At 41.4% G+C, this 15,804-nt stretch overlaps 1 protein-coding gene across 2 annotated transcripts in view; it reads left to right on the plus strand.

Annotated features, from left to right (window-relative positions):
• HLF (HLF transcription factor, PAR bZIP family member) overlaps nt 1-8,546 on the plus strand; it is a 35,572-nt gene extending 27,026 nt beyond the window's left edge. Inside the window, exons 3-4 of one of the 2 annotated variants that reach the window (XM_053994821.1) lie at nt 1,272-1,492; nt 4,354-8,546. In XM_053994821.1, coding sequence (XP_053850796.1) covers nt 1,272-1,492; nt 4,354-4,572 — 440 coding nt within the window. In that variant the 3' untranslated portion in view covers nt 4,573-8,546. The remainder of the gene's footprint in view (nt 1-1,271; nt 1,493-4,353) is intronic. The other variant, XM_053994822.1, reaches the window with a different exon arrangement.
• The last annotated feature ends 7,258 nt before the right edge of the window (nt 8,547-15,804 follow it).

Here is a 15,804-nt window from a genome sequence, read left to right on the forward strand (position 1 = left end):
CTGCAGCCGCATCTATATTTTGATAACTTTGATCCTCCTTTTCTTCTCTCCCCGGCCCTCACCAGCCTTTCCTGGAAGCTGATTTTATCAACTCTAAAATAGGAGTTACAAAAGCTCTCCTTTAGCAAGCCCTGCGCAGTACAATTCCCCTGGTGCATTTTCCGTGCGGTTCCCATATTATTAAAATAAAAACTACATTGTTAATGCTGGCCTTAGAATTAGAAATGGCATGTAATGTTTACTGTTTTACACCCTAAATATTGCAGATATGGGCACAAGTAAGGAACTATTACACAGCCGCAGGATGTTTTTGTAGTTATCATGAAAGCCGTCATATCGCTAAAGTCAAAGTGAATTAGCAAATAGCCAAAATTATAAAAGAATATCTGCTTCAATCAGAAGGCCTCCCTCTGAAGTCTGTGAGGCTTCTACTTCTGAGGCATGTGAAAACTTCTGAAAATTCTGCCCCCGGGGATAGTCCATGTTTAGGCAGCTGACTTCAGGATCCTATTTTTGGAACCTTTGGTTGAGATTTTAAATTGGATTTTTAGTGGGAATGGTGCCCAAATTGCTGCTGTAGGATCTTGAAGGCTTTATCTAAAATGAAAAAGAGAAAAATGGGAGGTATATCACTAATTTTCTGGGGATACGCTCCTTTTTATTAGATTTTATATACCATAAAAGAGAAATGCAGCATAAGTGTCTTCTTCATTTTTGCAGAGCATCTTTAAGGAATCATTGTAGCCTTTCATGTTGCTGGTTTCCTTCACTGTCTTTTAGAATATCCCTGGTAGGATTTCATAAAGAATAAATAGCAGTCTCCTTGGAGTGCTCCAGCCCAGCTGAAAGTACACTTTCATGAGATGCTATTCATGGCAAGTACAGTACATTGTTTGATTGTAAAATAAACATACCCTCAGAGGTATAACTGTGAGGGGTTACAGTGTGCTGATAGATCTGAACTAGATGACAGTACTTATGATCTGTTCCTGAGGATAGGATCCTGATGAAGCGGTACAGGTTACATGGGAATCCAAGATTAGCAACCAGAGTTAGGAACAGATTCTGAATATAAAGGCCATGAACATGTCTGGGTCAGAATGTGCACCTTGCAGAATGGACAATCTAATATTTAGTACACATAGATACCAAATCTGAAGGGAAAGCTGAAAGAATTATTGCTTGTAAAATATGTAGAGATCTTCTAAAAACCTTTGCTACAATTAACATATTTTTTCTAACCCAGCTGTGTTTATCCTGTATTTCTGTAGGTCAGATCTTGCCAGCAAACCGGAACACACCAAGCCCCATTGATCCTGAGACTATCCAAGTTCCTGTCGGCTATGAACCTGACCCTGCAGATCTTGCTCTGTCCAGCATTCCTGGCCAGGAGATGTTCGATCCTCGCAAGCGCAAGTTCTCCGAAGAAGAGCTGAAACCGCAGCCTATGATTAAGAAAGCTCGCAAAGTCTTCATCCCAGATGACCTGAAGGTAATTTGGAACTGGTGACGAGGTGATTCCTACAGGGTCTCTGACAGTTGCTCACTGAGGTACAGGTTTGGAGCATGAATCCATTTTGTCATGTAAGGTAAATCTTTCCATCTAAATCCGACTTTGCTGTAGAATAAAACTGTTCAGGGTTCTGGATGAGACTGAAGGGAGGATGTCCCTTATTAGTTATGCAACAGTTGAAATTCATGAGCTCAGTATTCATTTCCTTTGTATGCTAGAAACTTCCTGCTTGACCTTGGACAAACTTGCTTTGTCCCATATTTCCCACTTATGAAACAGCCTGATCATGTTTCCTTTTTCTTCATCCTGTCTCTATTCATGTTTCCTTTTTCTTCATGCTCTGTCTATTCAGCACAGGCTGTGAATCCTTCAAGGAGAATGGAGGACCCTGATGACATACTGAAGTATATTGTGTCTTATTTGGAAGTTGCTGTGTTTAATAATGAATGAGAACACTATAGTAAAAACTACTTCACTAATATATATTCACTAATCCAGGTGAAAGAATCTAGACAAGTGGTAGGAAAACAGAAGAAAACAGAATTTTTCTGCTGAGAGGTGTGTTTTAATACAATATGTAAAATACATTACTATATCAATATTTTAGAAGAAAGAGTCTGTGCCACTCACTGCTTCTGAGATGTGAAGAGCAAAGTGCATGAAGATAGCAGGAAAATCAATCAACTGATCCAGGTTATCAAACACTCTGAATATTATTTGTGAAGTTGTTTTCCCAGTATGTGCTTTCCAAGATGATCTCTTTTTTCAGAGGCAGGGCAGAATTTCATTCTGCTGTTGCTACTGCCCCCAAGAGACACAGCCTGAGTGCCTGTTGAAGTTCAGTGGGAATCCCTGGCTGCATGTGCAGGGAGCCTGGGATGCCATGTGTTTGCACCAGATTGATAGCATTAGGGAAATAAGCTATTTTTATCCCTAAGCATGCTGTGGTGCAAGTTAAAAGCACAGAAATCACAACTGCAGTAGTGTTCAGGTTGCTGTCACTCAGCTTTCCTTTGCAAAAGTTTGCCTGCACCTTGTTGCTTACCTGGGCAAGTTCTACTGCCTGTTGGGTTGCAGTGCCCAAGGGAGAAGTATTTGCTGCAAGAGTGGCTGGAGTTTCTCCCTTTGTCACGTCTCCCAGGTACCTTTATTCATCAAAGCAAGCTTTGGCAAAGGTCCTGTTGGCCAGAGGTGGAGCCCAGCAGTGCAGCACAGGAGTGAAGCAGGAGCTCAGGGTCCCTCGGGGTCATCCCATCACTTGCCCTTGACTCATTTCAGAGTGCTTGACCCAAGTGCTGCTCCTGCCCTGGCATGTGGAGCAGCCTCTGGGTTTTGGGGGAGGGTAAGCAGATTAGACCAGTCAATCGTCTCTGGGCTGCATGTGATTTGGAAATGCCAGCCTTACCTCTTTCAGGCCTGGATTAAGGGATTTGCCATAGCAATTTGTTAAAATAAAGAGGGATGAAGCCTAGGTGGCACACTAATAAATTGCTTAAAGCTGATTTTTATGGAGTGAATTGAGATGGGAAATTATAAACAAGATTTAGGTCATAGCTTTTTGCTGCATGCTTGTTTTTTTGGAGGATTTTGCAGGAGCCCATCTACATACAGGTGAAGAGCCATTTAGAGATATTGCTGGCTCCAGATCAGCATTCCTGCACACTTTGTTGAGCCAAAGTGATAGAAAGCAGTTCAAGAGCCCTCCTGCCAGCAGTTGTTGTGCTCCTGCTTTGCCTTGTGCAGCAGCAGAAGGTGCAGAGCAGCAGGATTAGGCTGGGCAGAAGGACCCAGCAGGGTGTTTGCACAGTGCAGCACAGGAGCAGCTGGGTCTCCTGCCCTGGGCTGGTCCTTGGGAGCAGCACAGGGAAATGGAAGCGTGTTAAGATGAGGAAAGAGGGAGTTTGAGCTCTGTGACTTGGCCAGGCAGAGTCTGAGCATTGAGTGGCTACATCACTCATACTCCGCAGGGGATGGAATTTAACTTTTCATGAGAGAGTCTACCTGGTTTGTATTTTCTGAGTTGTTCCAAAGTGCTAGAACTTAATTCAGTTATGAAGCAACATGAAAACTGCCATTTTGCTGAAGGCCACTTCATTGAAAGAGTGAAAATCAGGTGAAATTCAGTAGTTACTTCAACTCTTTGATACACCAATGCAGTAAGGTGATCTAGAGGCAGGTCTTCAGGAATAACACTTTGGGAATGTGTTAGCTTATGAAACCTCAGGGAGTAGTGGACCTATTTCTGTCCAGTGTGGGTTTTTTCCATAGCCAAAGCCTGTTGCACTAATCTCTGTGTTTGGTCCTAGAGCAGCCATCATCACTGTGCCAAGGAATCCTCTTATGGTGACAGTGGTGCAGACAGGAACATTTTGGGGCTCTGTAGAGTGCTTTGAACGTTAAAAAAGAGCGGCAGTAGATGAAATGGGTGATAACAACACAGAGAGTGAACCAGCAGCGCTGAGCAGGGCCAGAGGTAACTAGTGCTGCTGCAGCCACTGTTCAGGGTGAGTCATGGCACATGAAGGTGGATGTGCTAACTAGGTCAGCCTAGATGGGAGATGGATTGTACCTCCGGAACATTGCTTCACTTTTCCTTGCAGAAATTCCCTGTCAGGAGGATGAGGGGGTTAGTGTAAACATTTTGACAGAAACGTGTGAGGGCATCTGCGCTGCCAGGGCGGATTGTGCCATGCAAAGCTGTAACTCCAGTCCCGCCGTGCCACGGGTGACGCTGGAGCCACTCGCGGTCCGGAGGCGGCCGCTGGGAGTGGCTCCCGGTGGGCAGCTCTGCTTCTACCAAAATCTAACACCTTTGTTTGGCTCTCTGTGTGTCTCACGAGCAGGACGACAAATACTGGGCCAGGCGCAGAAAGAACAACATGGCAGCGAAGCGCTCGCGGGACGCGCGGCGGCTGAAGGAGAACCAGATCGCCATCCGCGCCTCCTTCCTGGAGAAGGAGAACTCGGCCCTGCGCCAGGAGGTGGCCGACCTGCGGAAAGAGCTGGGCAAGTGCAAGAACGTCCTGGCCAAGTACGAAGCTCGGCACGGCCCCCTGTAAATCCGAGGCAGGGGAGGTGGGGTGTTTTGGGGTTTTTTCTTTTTTCTTTTATTTTTTTCTTTTTTTTTCTTTGTTGCGGGTTGGCATTTGACTAGATGGACAATGTGTTTCCTGTTTGATAGCACCACACCCAAACCAACCTTTCTGTCTTCAGCACTTTACCAGAAGCAGAAACAAAACTGACTTAATGTTGGTTTTTTTGTTTTTTTTTTTTTCTTTTTGTTTGCGTGTACGTGTCCCTGTGTGTGTGTGTGCACACGTGTGTGCCCAGGTCTGTGTCTGTGGGTGTGCATGTGCGTGGCTGTGGGTGTGCGTGCGCATCTCAGCACTTCCCATTTTTATCAGCCCTCTTCAAAGGGTGCCACATTTTTCCCTGGACTGTTGAGAACCGCCATAGTAAGCTTTTTATTATATATATTTTTTTTCCTTCAGTGCTGCTTCAGAGTAGGGGTTTTATGTTCTCATAATCAGTTCCATCCTCCTGATTTACTTGGAAAGATCCCAGCATAAATTACAAAAAAAAAAAAAAGGAAAAAAAAAAAGAAAAAAGAAAAAAAACGTAGATCTCAGTTTTTTTCGAGAGTAACAAGCTATCGTTTTAAGTTTGTCTAATCAGAAAAGTTAACATGCTAATAAAGTGCACAAATAATAATTTAGTACTACACTGCAGAACTATTAATTTATAGATTGCTTTTGTTGTATTTTTAAGTTTTGGTAATAATTGTCTTCAGATTTAAAAGTGCTGTTAGGCTGAGTTTAGCTATACTCATGATAGATCCCATAATGGCTTCTCTGTAGCTACTAAGGTTCCTTTTCTCTCCACGGACCCCAGGTAGGTAGGTAGGAGTTGTTGGTAGAGCACAGAGTGTGTACCTTGCACTGCCTGTACCTGAAGCAATAATCCTGCGTGCATGCTGCCCGGATGTTCCCAGTGGACGTGGGATGGTTCCCTACCCAACAGCAGTCTCGTTGTCTTTAACAAGGAGTTCCAAAAAGTCCCAGACACGTTCCCATGAGCATGCTGACTGTGTCCCTGCCGTGGGGGAGCGCATGTGTAAGGAGCAGGATCATTAGTTGAAAATGAGAACAAAATTAAATAGCGTCAAATCAGATCTGATGTTGAAATCAGAGGGGCTTTTCTGTTTTCAGTTAGTTACTCCATTTTGTGATTAAAAGTTGAATAAATACCTAAATTCAGTTGGTTTTTTCCCATGTTTTGTAATATATTTTCTGTGGATTATATCTTGCTGTTTTAAAAAAAATCACTTTTATTCAGTTAGAAGAAGTCACTGGTTTGCAAAGCCCATTTTTTCCTAGTGATCGTTGTTTTGAGTGTGACATGAACTGATGGTTCTGAACTTCATTGTTTTAAACTCTGCTTTTGAACATGTATGTTCTAATATAAAGTGGACTTCTGAAAATGAATGTAAGAGACACTGGTGTATTTCAGGAGGGGATGGTGTTGTCATATACTGTGGTTAATCCAATCAATCTAAGTGTTTACTCTAGACCAAAAGATAGATATTATAAAATGTATAAAGTTTATACAGAATAATTATAGTATGTTCGTTTTGTACAGTATTTTTCAAGTACAAATACTGACAATGTATTTTGAAAGACATATATATAGCAAAAAGAAAAAGCTATTCCATGTTTAAAATATATAGCAAAGATATATATTCTCCATTATTGTATAGAAAGGAAATGCTTAGGGGTTTGTTGGTTGTTGTTTTCTTCTTTTTTTTTTTTTTTTTAATCCATAATTTTAAGCCTGGCACACTGGCATGTTCTGTACTTTAAATTAAATTTTTATGGAAGTAATATGGCTTTCCAGGATTTCCATATTACTGCAAAAGAGAGACTTTTTAATTTTTCATCAGAAACACATAAAAAAACTGTTTAACAGGGACAAAGCACAACATGGATTTTAGTCAACTATTGATTGGACATTGCAACATTTTGTAATGGCAGAAAAATAATATATAATACAAAACCACTCATCATAATTTCCAATCTGCTGCTGCTGCTAGAATGTTTCCAGCTGATTTTTTTTTTTAAAACAGCTCAGATCCTGTACACAGCTGTGTGTACTGCATACAGTTAGTAACGTGAGGAAAATACGGTGCTACGTCTTGCTCACAGTTTTCTAAGCGTTCTGACATTATTTTCAAATAAAAAGGTTGTTCGTTCCATTAAATCATTATTCACGCTTCAGGAGATGGCTGCAAAGAACTCAGCATTTTGGTCAGCATTTGAAACACCCTTGCATGGATGGCATTTCTCCAGTATTTTTCCGTGAACACACCTGGCTTATCGGTGTCCTGTAACGTGCAGTGCTTGCCCGTGGACCATTTGTTCAGCAAATCGAGTTTCCATGTGCTACAGAAGGTCTGAAGTGTAGTGAGTTATTCCCTAAAGGTCAGCAGAAGGCACTACAGGAGTCAGGAGGGTCTGGCACAGTTGGGGTCTCTGCTGCAGCCCCTTGGGAACGCCCTGGTTTTCCCTCTGGGAGAAGCAGGGCTGGGAGCTGCTGTGGACACACCTTTAACAGCAGCACAGCAAATTGCAGCAGACTCTAATCACCCCCACAAAGGGGAATTTTGGGGTGACCCAAGAGCAGAGTGAGGTCAGTGGTGCCACTGATAGGGCAGGTTGTGACCACAAAACTTTGAATAACATGCAAAAAGGCAGCTTGGAAAAGAAAAAAGAGAATTCTTTTGTCTCTTTGGGCAGGGAAGGGGTGGGAAGTGGTTGAAGACTGGGTGTCAGGTTTACTGAGGCATGGCCACAGAGGGGCACGGAGGTTCCTGGCTCTGCCTCGCCCAGCAGTGCCAGAGCTGCTTTGGTGCCTCCTCGTCCCACCCCGGCACTGGCAGTGTCACAGGCTGGGGACTTTCTGAGGAGCCTAGGGGACTTGGCCACTCCCCACTTCCTGGGGGACTTAGGCACTCTGGCTGCTCTGAAAAGCTCACCTGGGAAAAAAAAACAAAACAAAACAAAAAAACAAAAAACAAAACAAAAAAACAACAACAACAAAAAAAAAACTGGAAAAGAAAAAGGCAGAATGTGTGGGCTTAAAAATCCCCAGGTTCACTATCCAGGTTGTCTCCCTGAAAAAACAATGAAAATAAATAAATGGAAGTTAGCTCATTTTCAGTTCCCAAGGACAGCTCAGCTGGGCTCATCACACCTCTGATGGCTTTGTTGCTCATGAAGGAGCTTTTAGGTATAAGAAATTGTAATTTTATAAAAATAGAAATATATATATTTGCAGATTAATTAATAGCTTATCTAAATAATTCACTGACCTCTATTACATTATAAGCATTGGTAAAATGCTTGTCTTCTCTTTCATTTTTTGCTGAAACATACAAGTGGATTTTTTTCTTTTTACAAAAGAATGCCCTCTAGAAATCAGTGGGACTGGAGATGGATTTGTGCATCTGAGCACCTTGGGGCTCTCTGTGGGATAGCCTGTGGCAGAGGAAGGGGGGGGTATTTCTTTTTCTGTGTTGAGTGGTGCTGAAGTCACTAAACCAAGCACCATGGAAATAAGTTCTGACTTGAATCCACAAAAGCAAGAAATTCAGAATGCAGGGGAGGAGCCAGAGCAAGCACCAGGGGTGGGATCAGTTCAGACCCCTCTTATTTGAATATCTTGCCTCTGTGGGTTTGTAATACCCCCAATTACTGCTTTAAAATTATTTTTGCAGGTAATTTTACAATAGAGATGTGCAGTTTATTTTTATTTTGTTGACTTTTTTTATGTGAAGAAAAAAATTATATTAAAACTTACATGTGATCAACCATCGTATTTCTGGCAACACCACAAGACAGAATTAAATACAAGTTTAACAAATAGATCAAATTATCTGTATGACAAGAAATGGTTTGCATCCTGTATGCTGTTCAGCCCAAATATTTTTTTTGTCTGTTATTCTTAATGTTTAATAAACTTTTAAATTTTTCTTCTCTCACTGTGTGCTTGTTTTGGTGTTTCAGGGCGTGGGGCCTTTGGGAGGGAATTTTTCTCCCCCATCCTCTGATCTGTCCCACCAGGGGATGGATCCCAGCTAATTTGAGGGGGGCAAATATCCCCCAGCATTCCCAGCTGCCACCAGGGTTGGGTATAACCACAGCAAATGTGTATTTACATGAGATGAAATAATTCAAATTATACTATAATTAGTGCTAGTTACTATTTTAACAAAAATATGTTAATTTGTATATATATATATATATATATAGTGAGATGTGGTGATGTGTTAATTCACTGTAAATTCATAAAAATGCTACATATCAAGGAGTAATTTTTATTGTAGTATACAACATAACTTATTAATTTTACTGTCCATTATAGCTAATATTTTATATGGACTGCATGACAGATAATACATACTACAGGCTTTTAGTATATCTAGTTTATATAGTTTATATATCTAGTTTATATAGTTTATAGTTTATATATCTAGTTTATATAGTTTATATATCTAGTTTGTATAAAAATACAGCCTGAGAGAGAAAAACTATAATTCAGAACTAACCCTTCCTGTACATAAGTTATTAAATATGTGTATAGGTGTATCTGTATATTTATAGCTGGGTACAGAGCATGATATATAGGCACACATACCTATAAAAGTCTGCATTTTAATATACATAGTACCTATTATGCACAAAATGTATGTTTTAATAACACACTGACTCAATCTCCCCTCTGTGTATGTACATGCTTTCATTAGTTTTAAATATATAGCTGTAATATAAATTCATCTATTTTAATATGCACATTAAAGTTATGTGTGTATATAAATGTATAAATATACAAAAATTGCATTTTCCTATACCATGTTTATCATAATTGATTTTGCTTCCTGTTTTTATACACCTTTATAAATATATCAATAGCTTTAATACAAGGGTTTTTAATGAGACAGAAAGTGTATTTGGTCTAATAGCCACACACACGTGCATCTACACAAGCACATATATCTGTGCATCCATAGAGCTGTACATCGGCTAATTATGATTTCATAGAGAATATTTAACAGCACTTATTTTATTAATAAACCTTTATAACTTTTTTTCAAAATAAAAATTTATTTTATTGCTATAAAGGATGGCTTTGCCATATATGTTATGCACAAACTATAATTGCTACAATACATAAGCAGTGTGGACACACACATCCTTGTAGCTTTCTCTCTATGTTTTATATATTTACAAGTTTAATAACTGTATTTCATTTAGGCTACCACAATTTACTACTTGAATAAAACTTTTTAATACATACAAAAATACTTTATTGTTAGTAAGGTGCCTTTATGATACTTGCTCTGAATTATGCACGAGTTGTCATAACAAATGTACATTTCCACACTCACCTGTGTACCCATATAGCTCTGGGTGTCTGAAAACTGTGTGTGTATACATATATATATATGTGTAAATATATATGTAGTGTGTCCATATACTGTTGTAAACACTGATATAAATTCAGTTATGTTTTCATACAGCATACTTAGCAGAATTTAATAATCTAGGTTAATATTTTTATATTTCTAATTATGTATTTTATTACTGTAATCTGTTTTTACTACACATTCTATATTATGCACAGACACATATGTGTACACACACACACGTGTGCACTCCCCTTCCGCTCAGTGTCTAGTCAGACAGAAATTTAATAATTTTATTTCCATATAGCATATGGAAAAGTATTAATACGGTTTCTAATAGTTTTAGATGAAAAATTGTCATCACTGACAAGTAAAGATCTGATATGTTGTGCACCAAAATGTGTTTTAATAACCCAGAAACATTCGCTGTGGCTCTTGTGCTCAGCCCTTCTGTACACACGTTTGTCTCTGTAACAGAGGTTTCCATGTACACACTCAGCAAAGGTTTAAAAAAAAGGAATATATTTTTACCCAGAGATACATATGTAAAACAATGCAATTTAAAGGTTAAAATTTATATTTTTATATTGTTTTTAAAGGCTATATTTATATTTTCAAATTTTTTTCAAAATATATGAAGTAGATTTTCTGATGATGAAGATTAATAAGTGTTATATGGGAAACAACATGTGTTTATTCTAATACATTCACCCTGTCTAGGTGTTTGTGCACATTTATCTTTACATGCACACAACTAGAGACACTGCCAACTCAACAGCATTTTCTTCATTAATATGGATTTAGGGCTTTTTGTATCCACATTTTATTGCTACAAAGATATTTGCTATATATGTTATTTGTTACATATGAAATATAGTTGTTGTGTAGCAGAAACACACAAGATATCCTTGACTGCCTCTGTGTGTGCTTTTAGCAGCCTTTTTATTATTGTATTTTTATATCAAGTATAGAACAGATAATAGATAAAACACGTTTTTGGAGATGTTTTATTTCTTATTTACTTTATATGACAGGATTTTCACATATGATGAGGTATTTATTAGTACACATTTACATATCCAGGGAAAATTTTACAGGTATTATTAATGCAGCATAGTTAGTAGCATAAATATACTTTAATATGTAAGTATTTAAAATAAACCATCTCTTCTCCACCCCAAGCCCAGGAGGCATATCCCAAACTCATCTTTATGAGGAGCCAAGGGTATATTTTGGAGTAGTTTTACAGATCTTTTGCCACTTTGGTCCTAGCACTTTTGTTTTAACCCACCTGCTTTGACTTCAGGATAAATTTGGTGGTCATTCATGGATGAAATTATCCCAGAAAATCCATTATTTAAAAGTAAAAAAAAGACTGGAAAAGTTCTGAGGTGCTCCCTTGGCTGGGCACAGCCCCAGCTCTGGCAGCTCTGGAGCATCCAACGTTGCCTTAGGACTGAGTTTGCTGTTTCTTTTTAACTCCTTTTACCCAAGTCCCAGTTTTCATGAAACCTGTGAGAACTTAAGAATCTCTGAGATGCTTTAGATCCTCTATCACCCTTGCCCAGCTTCTTAAAAGAAATTAATCCAGAGCCAAATAAAGACACAGCCGTACCCATGGCAAGTCTGGATGGCAAAAACCAAATCCTTGATATTGCATTTAAGAGGAATAAATTGGATTTGTCACTGTGACTGTGACCGGTGCGTTTCCACAGCGGTTTTTTTTTTTTTTTTTAATATGTAATCACTCCCTAAGTGCAAATGTGGGTGGGGAAGTGGGAGAGATCCACAGTGGGAACGCTGAAAGCCAACACAAGAGGTCACACAAGAGCCACGAGCGGCTCCCGAGCGCTGGGATCTGCTCCAAAACAGCGCCAGCTTTCCCTCTTTAATATCCCCTTATCCTCCCTCGGGTGTTTCTCCCTCGGTACAGCTGCTGCAGGTGAGACCCTGTGAAGATCTAAGTCACCGGTGGTCAGGGACAGACACAGTGCCACCTCACCAGTGCCACTGCTCTGCCTGAACTTGTGTGAGACATCGGGGGGCTAAAGTGCCCAGGGAGCCCAAGGTGCTCCAGCTGCTGTCTACAAGTGTCAGACACCCTCAGGCTTAAAAGGATGATGCTCAATCATTTTGCACATTCGTGGACTCAATTTTAATTGAAATGTGAAAATTAGCCCCACCTGCAGACAGCACCCAACAGCCAGGTTTCACCTGGGATGGATGAAACCAGTCAGAGGTAATTTATTGTAACCAGGACTTTGGCCCAGCAACCTAATTCCTCTAACCTGTATTTCGTTTCCTGCTTTCCCCTCTCCACTTCTGCAGCCTCCAGATAGAAACATCACCCCTGGGAAAGGACACAGTGTTCTGCTCAACCGTGTGTCAGCCCTGGGAAAGGACACAGTGTCCTGCTCAACCGTGTGTCAGCCCTGGGTTCAACTTACAGATGAACTGGTTGCCCCATTCCAAGGTCCCAGTGGCCCTGGAGGAAACATGGCTTGTAAATTGGATGTCCTTCCACCACTAAGTTGAGGCTTTTTGTGTTACCTGGTGTTAGCAACTCAGATTATGAGGGTGAAATACAAATTATACTCTGGATCCCAGTGCCACCTTGCTTTATACCTGCAGGTCAAGAGCTCAGCAGAGCTCGTTCCATTTTCCAGCAAAACCCCTGGTGGTAAGGGTAAACGTGGTGTGGGTGGCTTTGCCAGCACAGGTCAGCCACAACTTTTTTGGACAAGTTCCATCACAACAGCTCAGCCATCCTGGTATGCAGCATAGAGGGCAGAAAATTTAAAGGGCTTGTCAATACCAGAGCTGATGTCTCCACCATCAAAAGCAGTGAATGGCTCAGTGATTGTCCCATGATTAACCCAACCTCAACCCTAGTGGGGATGGAAGGAATGCAGCGCCCTAGACCGAGCACTCACATCCGGCTTGTTCTTGGCCCTGATGGGCAAAGTGCCTGGATTGCACCATTTATTGCTGCTCTACCATGTACATTATGGGGAAGGGATGTTTTAGGACAATTTGGAACTCCCGTGCAGATAGATTCAGCTTCACTGAAGGATCTTTTTCATAGAGGTCATTGATCAGCCATTCCAAACTCTATTTGGCAAACTCACATAACTCATATTCCAGAATTTGGTCGTTTGAAATATGATCACGTATCTGTTGACAGTCTCGTTTCTTGATGGCAACTGCCCACACTGGAGAGAAGGCCCGTGATGTCAGTGGGCACTGGCTCACCTGCTTTGCCACTTCAGGCCTTCTGGCCACCATTAAAACAGACAATGGGCCTGCCTACACTTCTGAACAGACTGGCCACTTCTTACAACAGTGGGGTGTCTCCCACAACACAGGTATTCCCCACTCTCCTGCTGGGCAGGCTATTGTTGAATGTGCCCACAGGACATTGAAAACCATGCTTGAAAACAAAAGAAGGAGGAGTCAGGGTGTCCACATGACAGACTAGCAAAAGTCTTGTATGTTCCAAATTTTCTGAATTGAGATGAGGTTGGCCAAACCACATGTGAAAGACAATATTCTTTCGATACAAAGGCTGATCCCAGGCCTCTGGTGATGGTAAAGGACCTGTTAACAGGGCAATGGAAAGGACCCTTAGATCTACTGGCATGGGGCAGGGGTATGTGTGAAATGGGTTCCTTTGCGGTGTGTGCAGCCATTTGTTGTGCCATCCTGGTTGGCAAAGGCACTGCCCATGTCTTACCCCCTAAGATGGACAGAGCAAATGAATGATGTTACCCATACTGATACCATGTCCACATTGTTCATGTCAAGGCATATGTTGGTGTTTTTGAAGGGTTGTTACTGGGTTACTCCCCCTCTTCCTTGCTCAGTCATATTACCTCTGAAAATGTTCCAGGATCTGCTCATGTTTTTCTAATCTTGTAGACAATTTCTGCTTCAGGGTATGATTTAAACATTCAGTAGAATATGGCATAATTGTCTTTGGTGAGATTTTATTGATTAAACAAAGAAGGGGGACATGTGGGAGATAAGAAATCCTGTTCACTTCTGTTCACTCTTGCTCACCAGAAAGCACTCTGGGAATGGTTCAGCTAACAGCAAGGTAAAAAATAGGTCATGTAAGCAGAGAACAAATTGTATGACTGGTGTGTGGTCACTTCATGTGTGGGGCAGTGACTGGCTGGGGAGATGTGTGGACACTACGAGATCAAAAATGATGGTTGGGTAAAAGGACACGTGAACAGGTGAACAGCAGCACCGCAGAGGCAGGCAGCCAAAGCCTGCTTGTTTTGCTTAAGTTTAGAGCATAAAAATTGGATTTTTGCAATGAAGTGTTCCCCTGGAGCAAGCAAGAAGGATGTCCATGTGTCTTTGATCCTCATTACTACAAAGAAGGAAAAGCTGCCTTCTTGGGGTAGAGTTAATTTTCTCGCTTGATGCCCCTCTCCCAAAACATGGGATTACAGCTCCTGCTTCCACTTCTCCCTCCTTATGCACTGTCACCAATTTCTTGTGTCCCTGTGTCACAACATCAGCTTGGAAAAGTGTCTGGAGCCTGGAACATCCTGGTGGCTCTGTCAAACAAGATGACAGGGAAGCAAGATTGAAGGGACAGAGTTTGTTTAAGTCTAGGGGAGAAGAAAGCAAGGGAAAAGTGAGTCTCCAGCTACAGAAAACCTGCCTGGAAGGGCTCTTCTCTGAGCTCCTGCAGACAGGACATGGAGTAACAAGCTTAAAGTACAGCAAAGAAAACAATGCTTGGGCAGCTGGAAAAAAACCCAAAAATTAAGAGGGCAGCAGGTGAAACACTGAAGTAAACTGCCTGGGAGGATTGTGAAATCCCCATTATTAGAGAGGCTTTTTAGAACAAGCCTGTCAGGAGTGACAGGCGGAGTCCATCCGGCCTGCAGGCAGAGGAGGGGCTAAAAATATCTCACAGTCCCTTCAATCTTTATTTTCAGTGTTTTAGCAGAAGGCAGATTAAGCTGCTCAGCACCACCATCAGCTTCAAGACAAAAGCCATTTCAAACACATTCATATATTAAGACACATATTATAAAAAATAAAATCTATATTCCCCTCCTGGACCAATCCTGAGCTTCCCACATTCATGGGTTTTGATTAGAGAAGACAGTTGAGTTCCCACAGCAACAATGTTCAATCCTCCAGCATTTAAGATGCTACTAAATCCTTGCTTGTTGAATCCAAAAAGTGCCACAGGCTCCCATATTCAGTAGGTGTTGTGGGTTGGGTTTCGGTGTTTCAACATGCAGAATAACTACTGCTCTCCATCCAAACATCCTGTGAGCTGCTCTGAATGTCCTGTTGGAGAATGGCTCAGTTGCTGGCTGGCTGTGTCACAGAAGCCACATACCACATCTGGTCACACCTCTGGGCCTCTCCTAGAAGCCACTACCACCCATCAGACAGTGAGGAGGTGCCTGCTGGAGCTAAAGCCACTCATTCAGTCAGTCTCTACCAACAGCTTTTCACCTCTGAAAATTTAAGGGAGATTTGCAAAGGCACCTAGAGGATTTGGGCACTCAAATCCATGCCAGCAGGGCTGGGACTGCTAAGCAACAGAGACATCTGAACAGATCCCTCTGAGAGCACATGAGCTTCATTAGCCAATGATGTGACTTATGTTATGAAACTGGCCTCTCTGCCAGCCTTTTGCAACAGGATTTTGGCTCCCCAGCTTATCCTGAGGAGCAACTACCCTGGTTCTGCAAAGGGAACAAGCACTGCCACCCTTACTGCTCACCACGGACAGGAGGAGGATGCCTGGAGTGGAAACAACCCAGTGACAGACACCAGCTCAGTGCTAAAACACCAT

The sequence above is a fragment of the Vidua macroura genome, chromosome 19 (assembly GCF_024509145.1).
Source record: "Vidua macroura isolate BioBank_ID:100142 chromosome 19, ASM2450914v1, whole genome shotgun sequence".
Taxonomy (NCBI): Eukaryota; Metazoa; Chordata; class Aves; order Passeriformes; family Viduidae; genus Vidua; species Vidua macroura.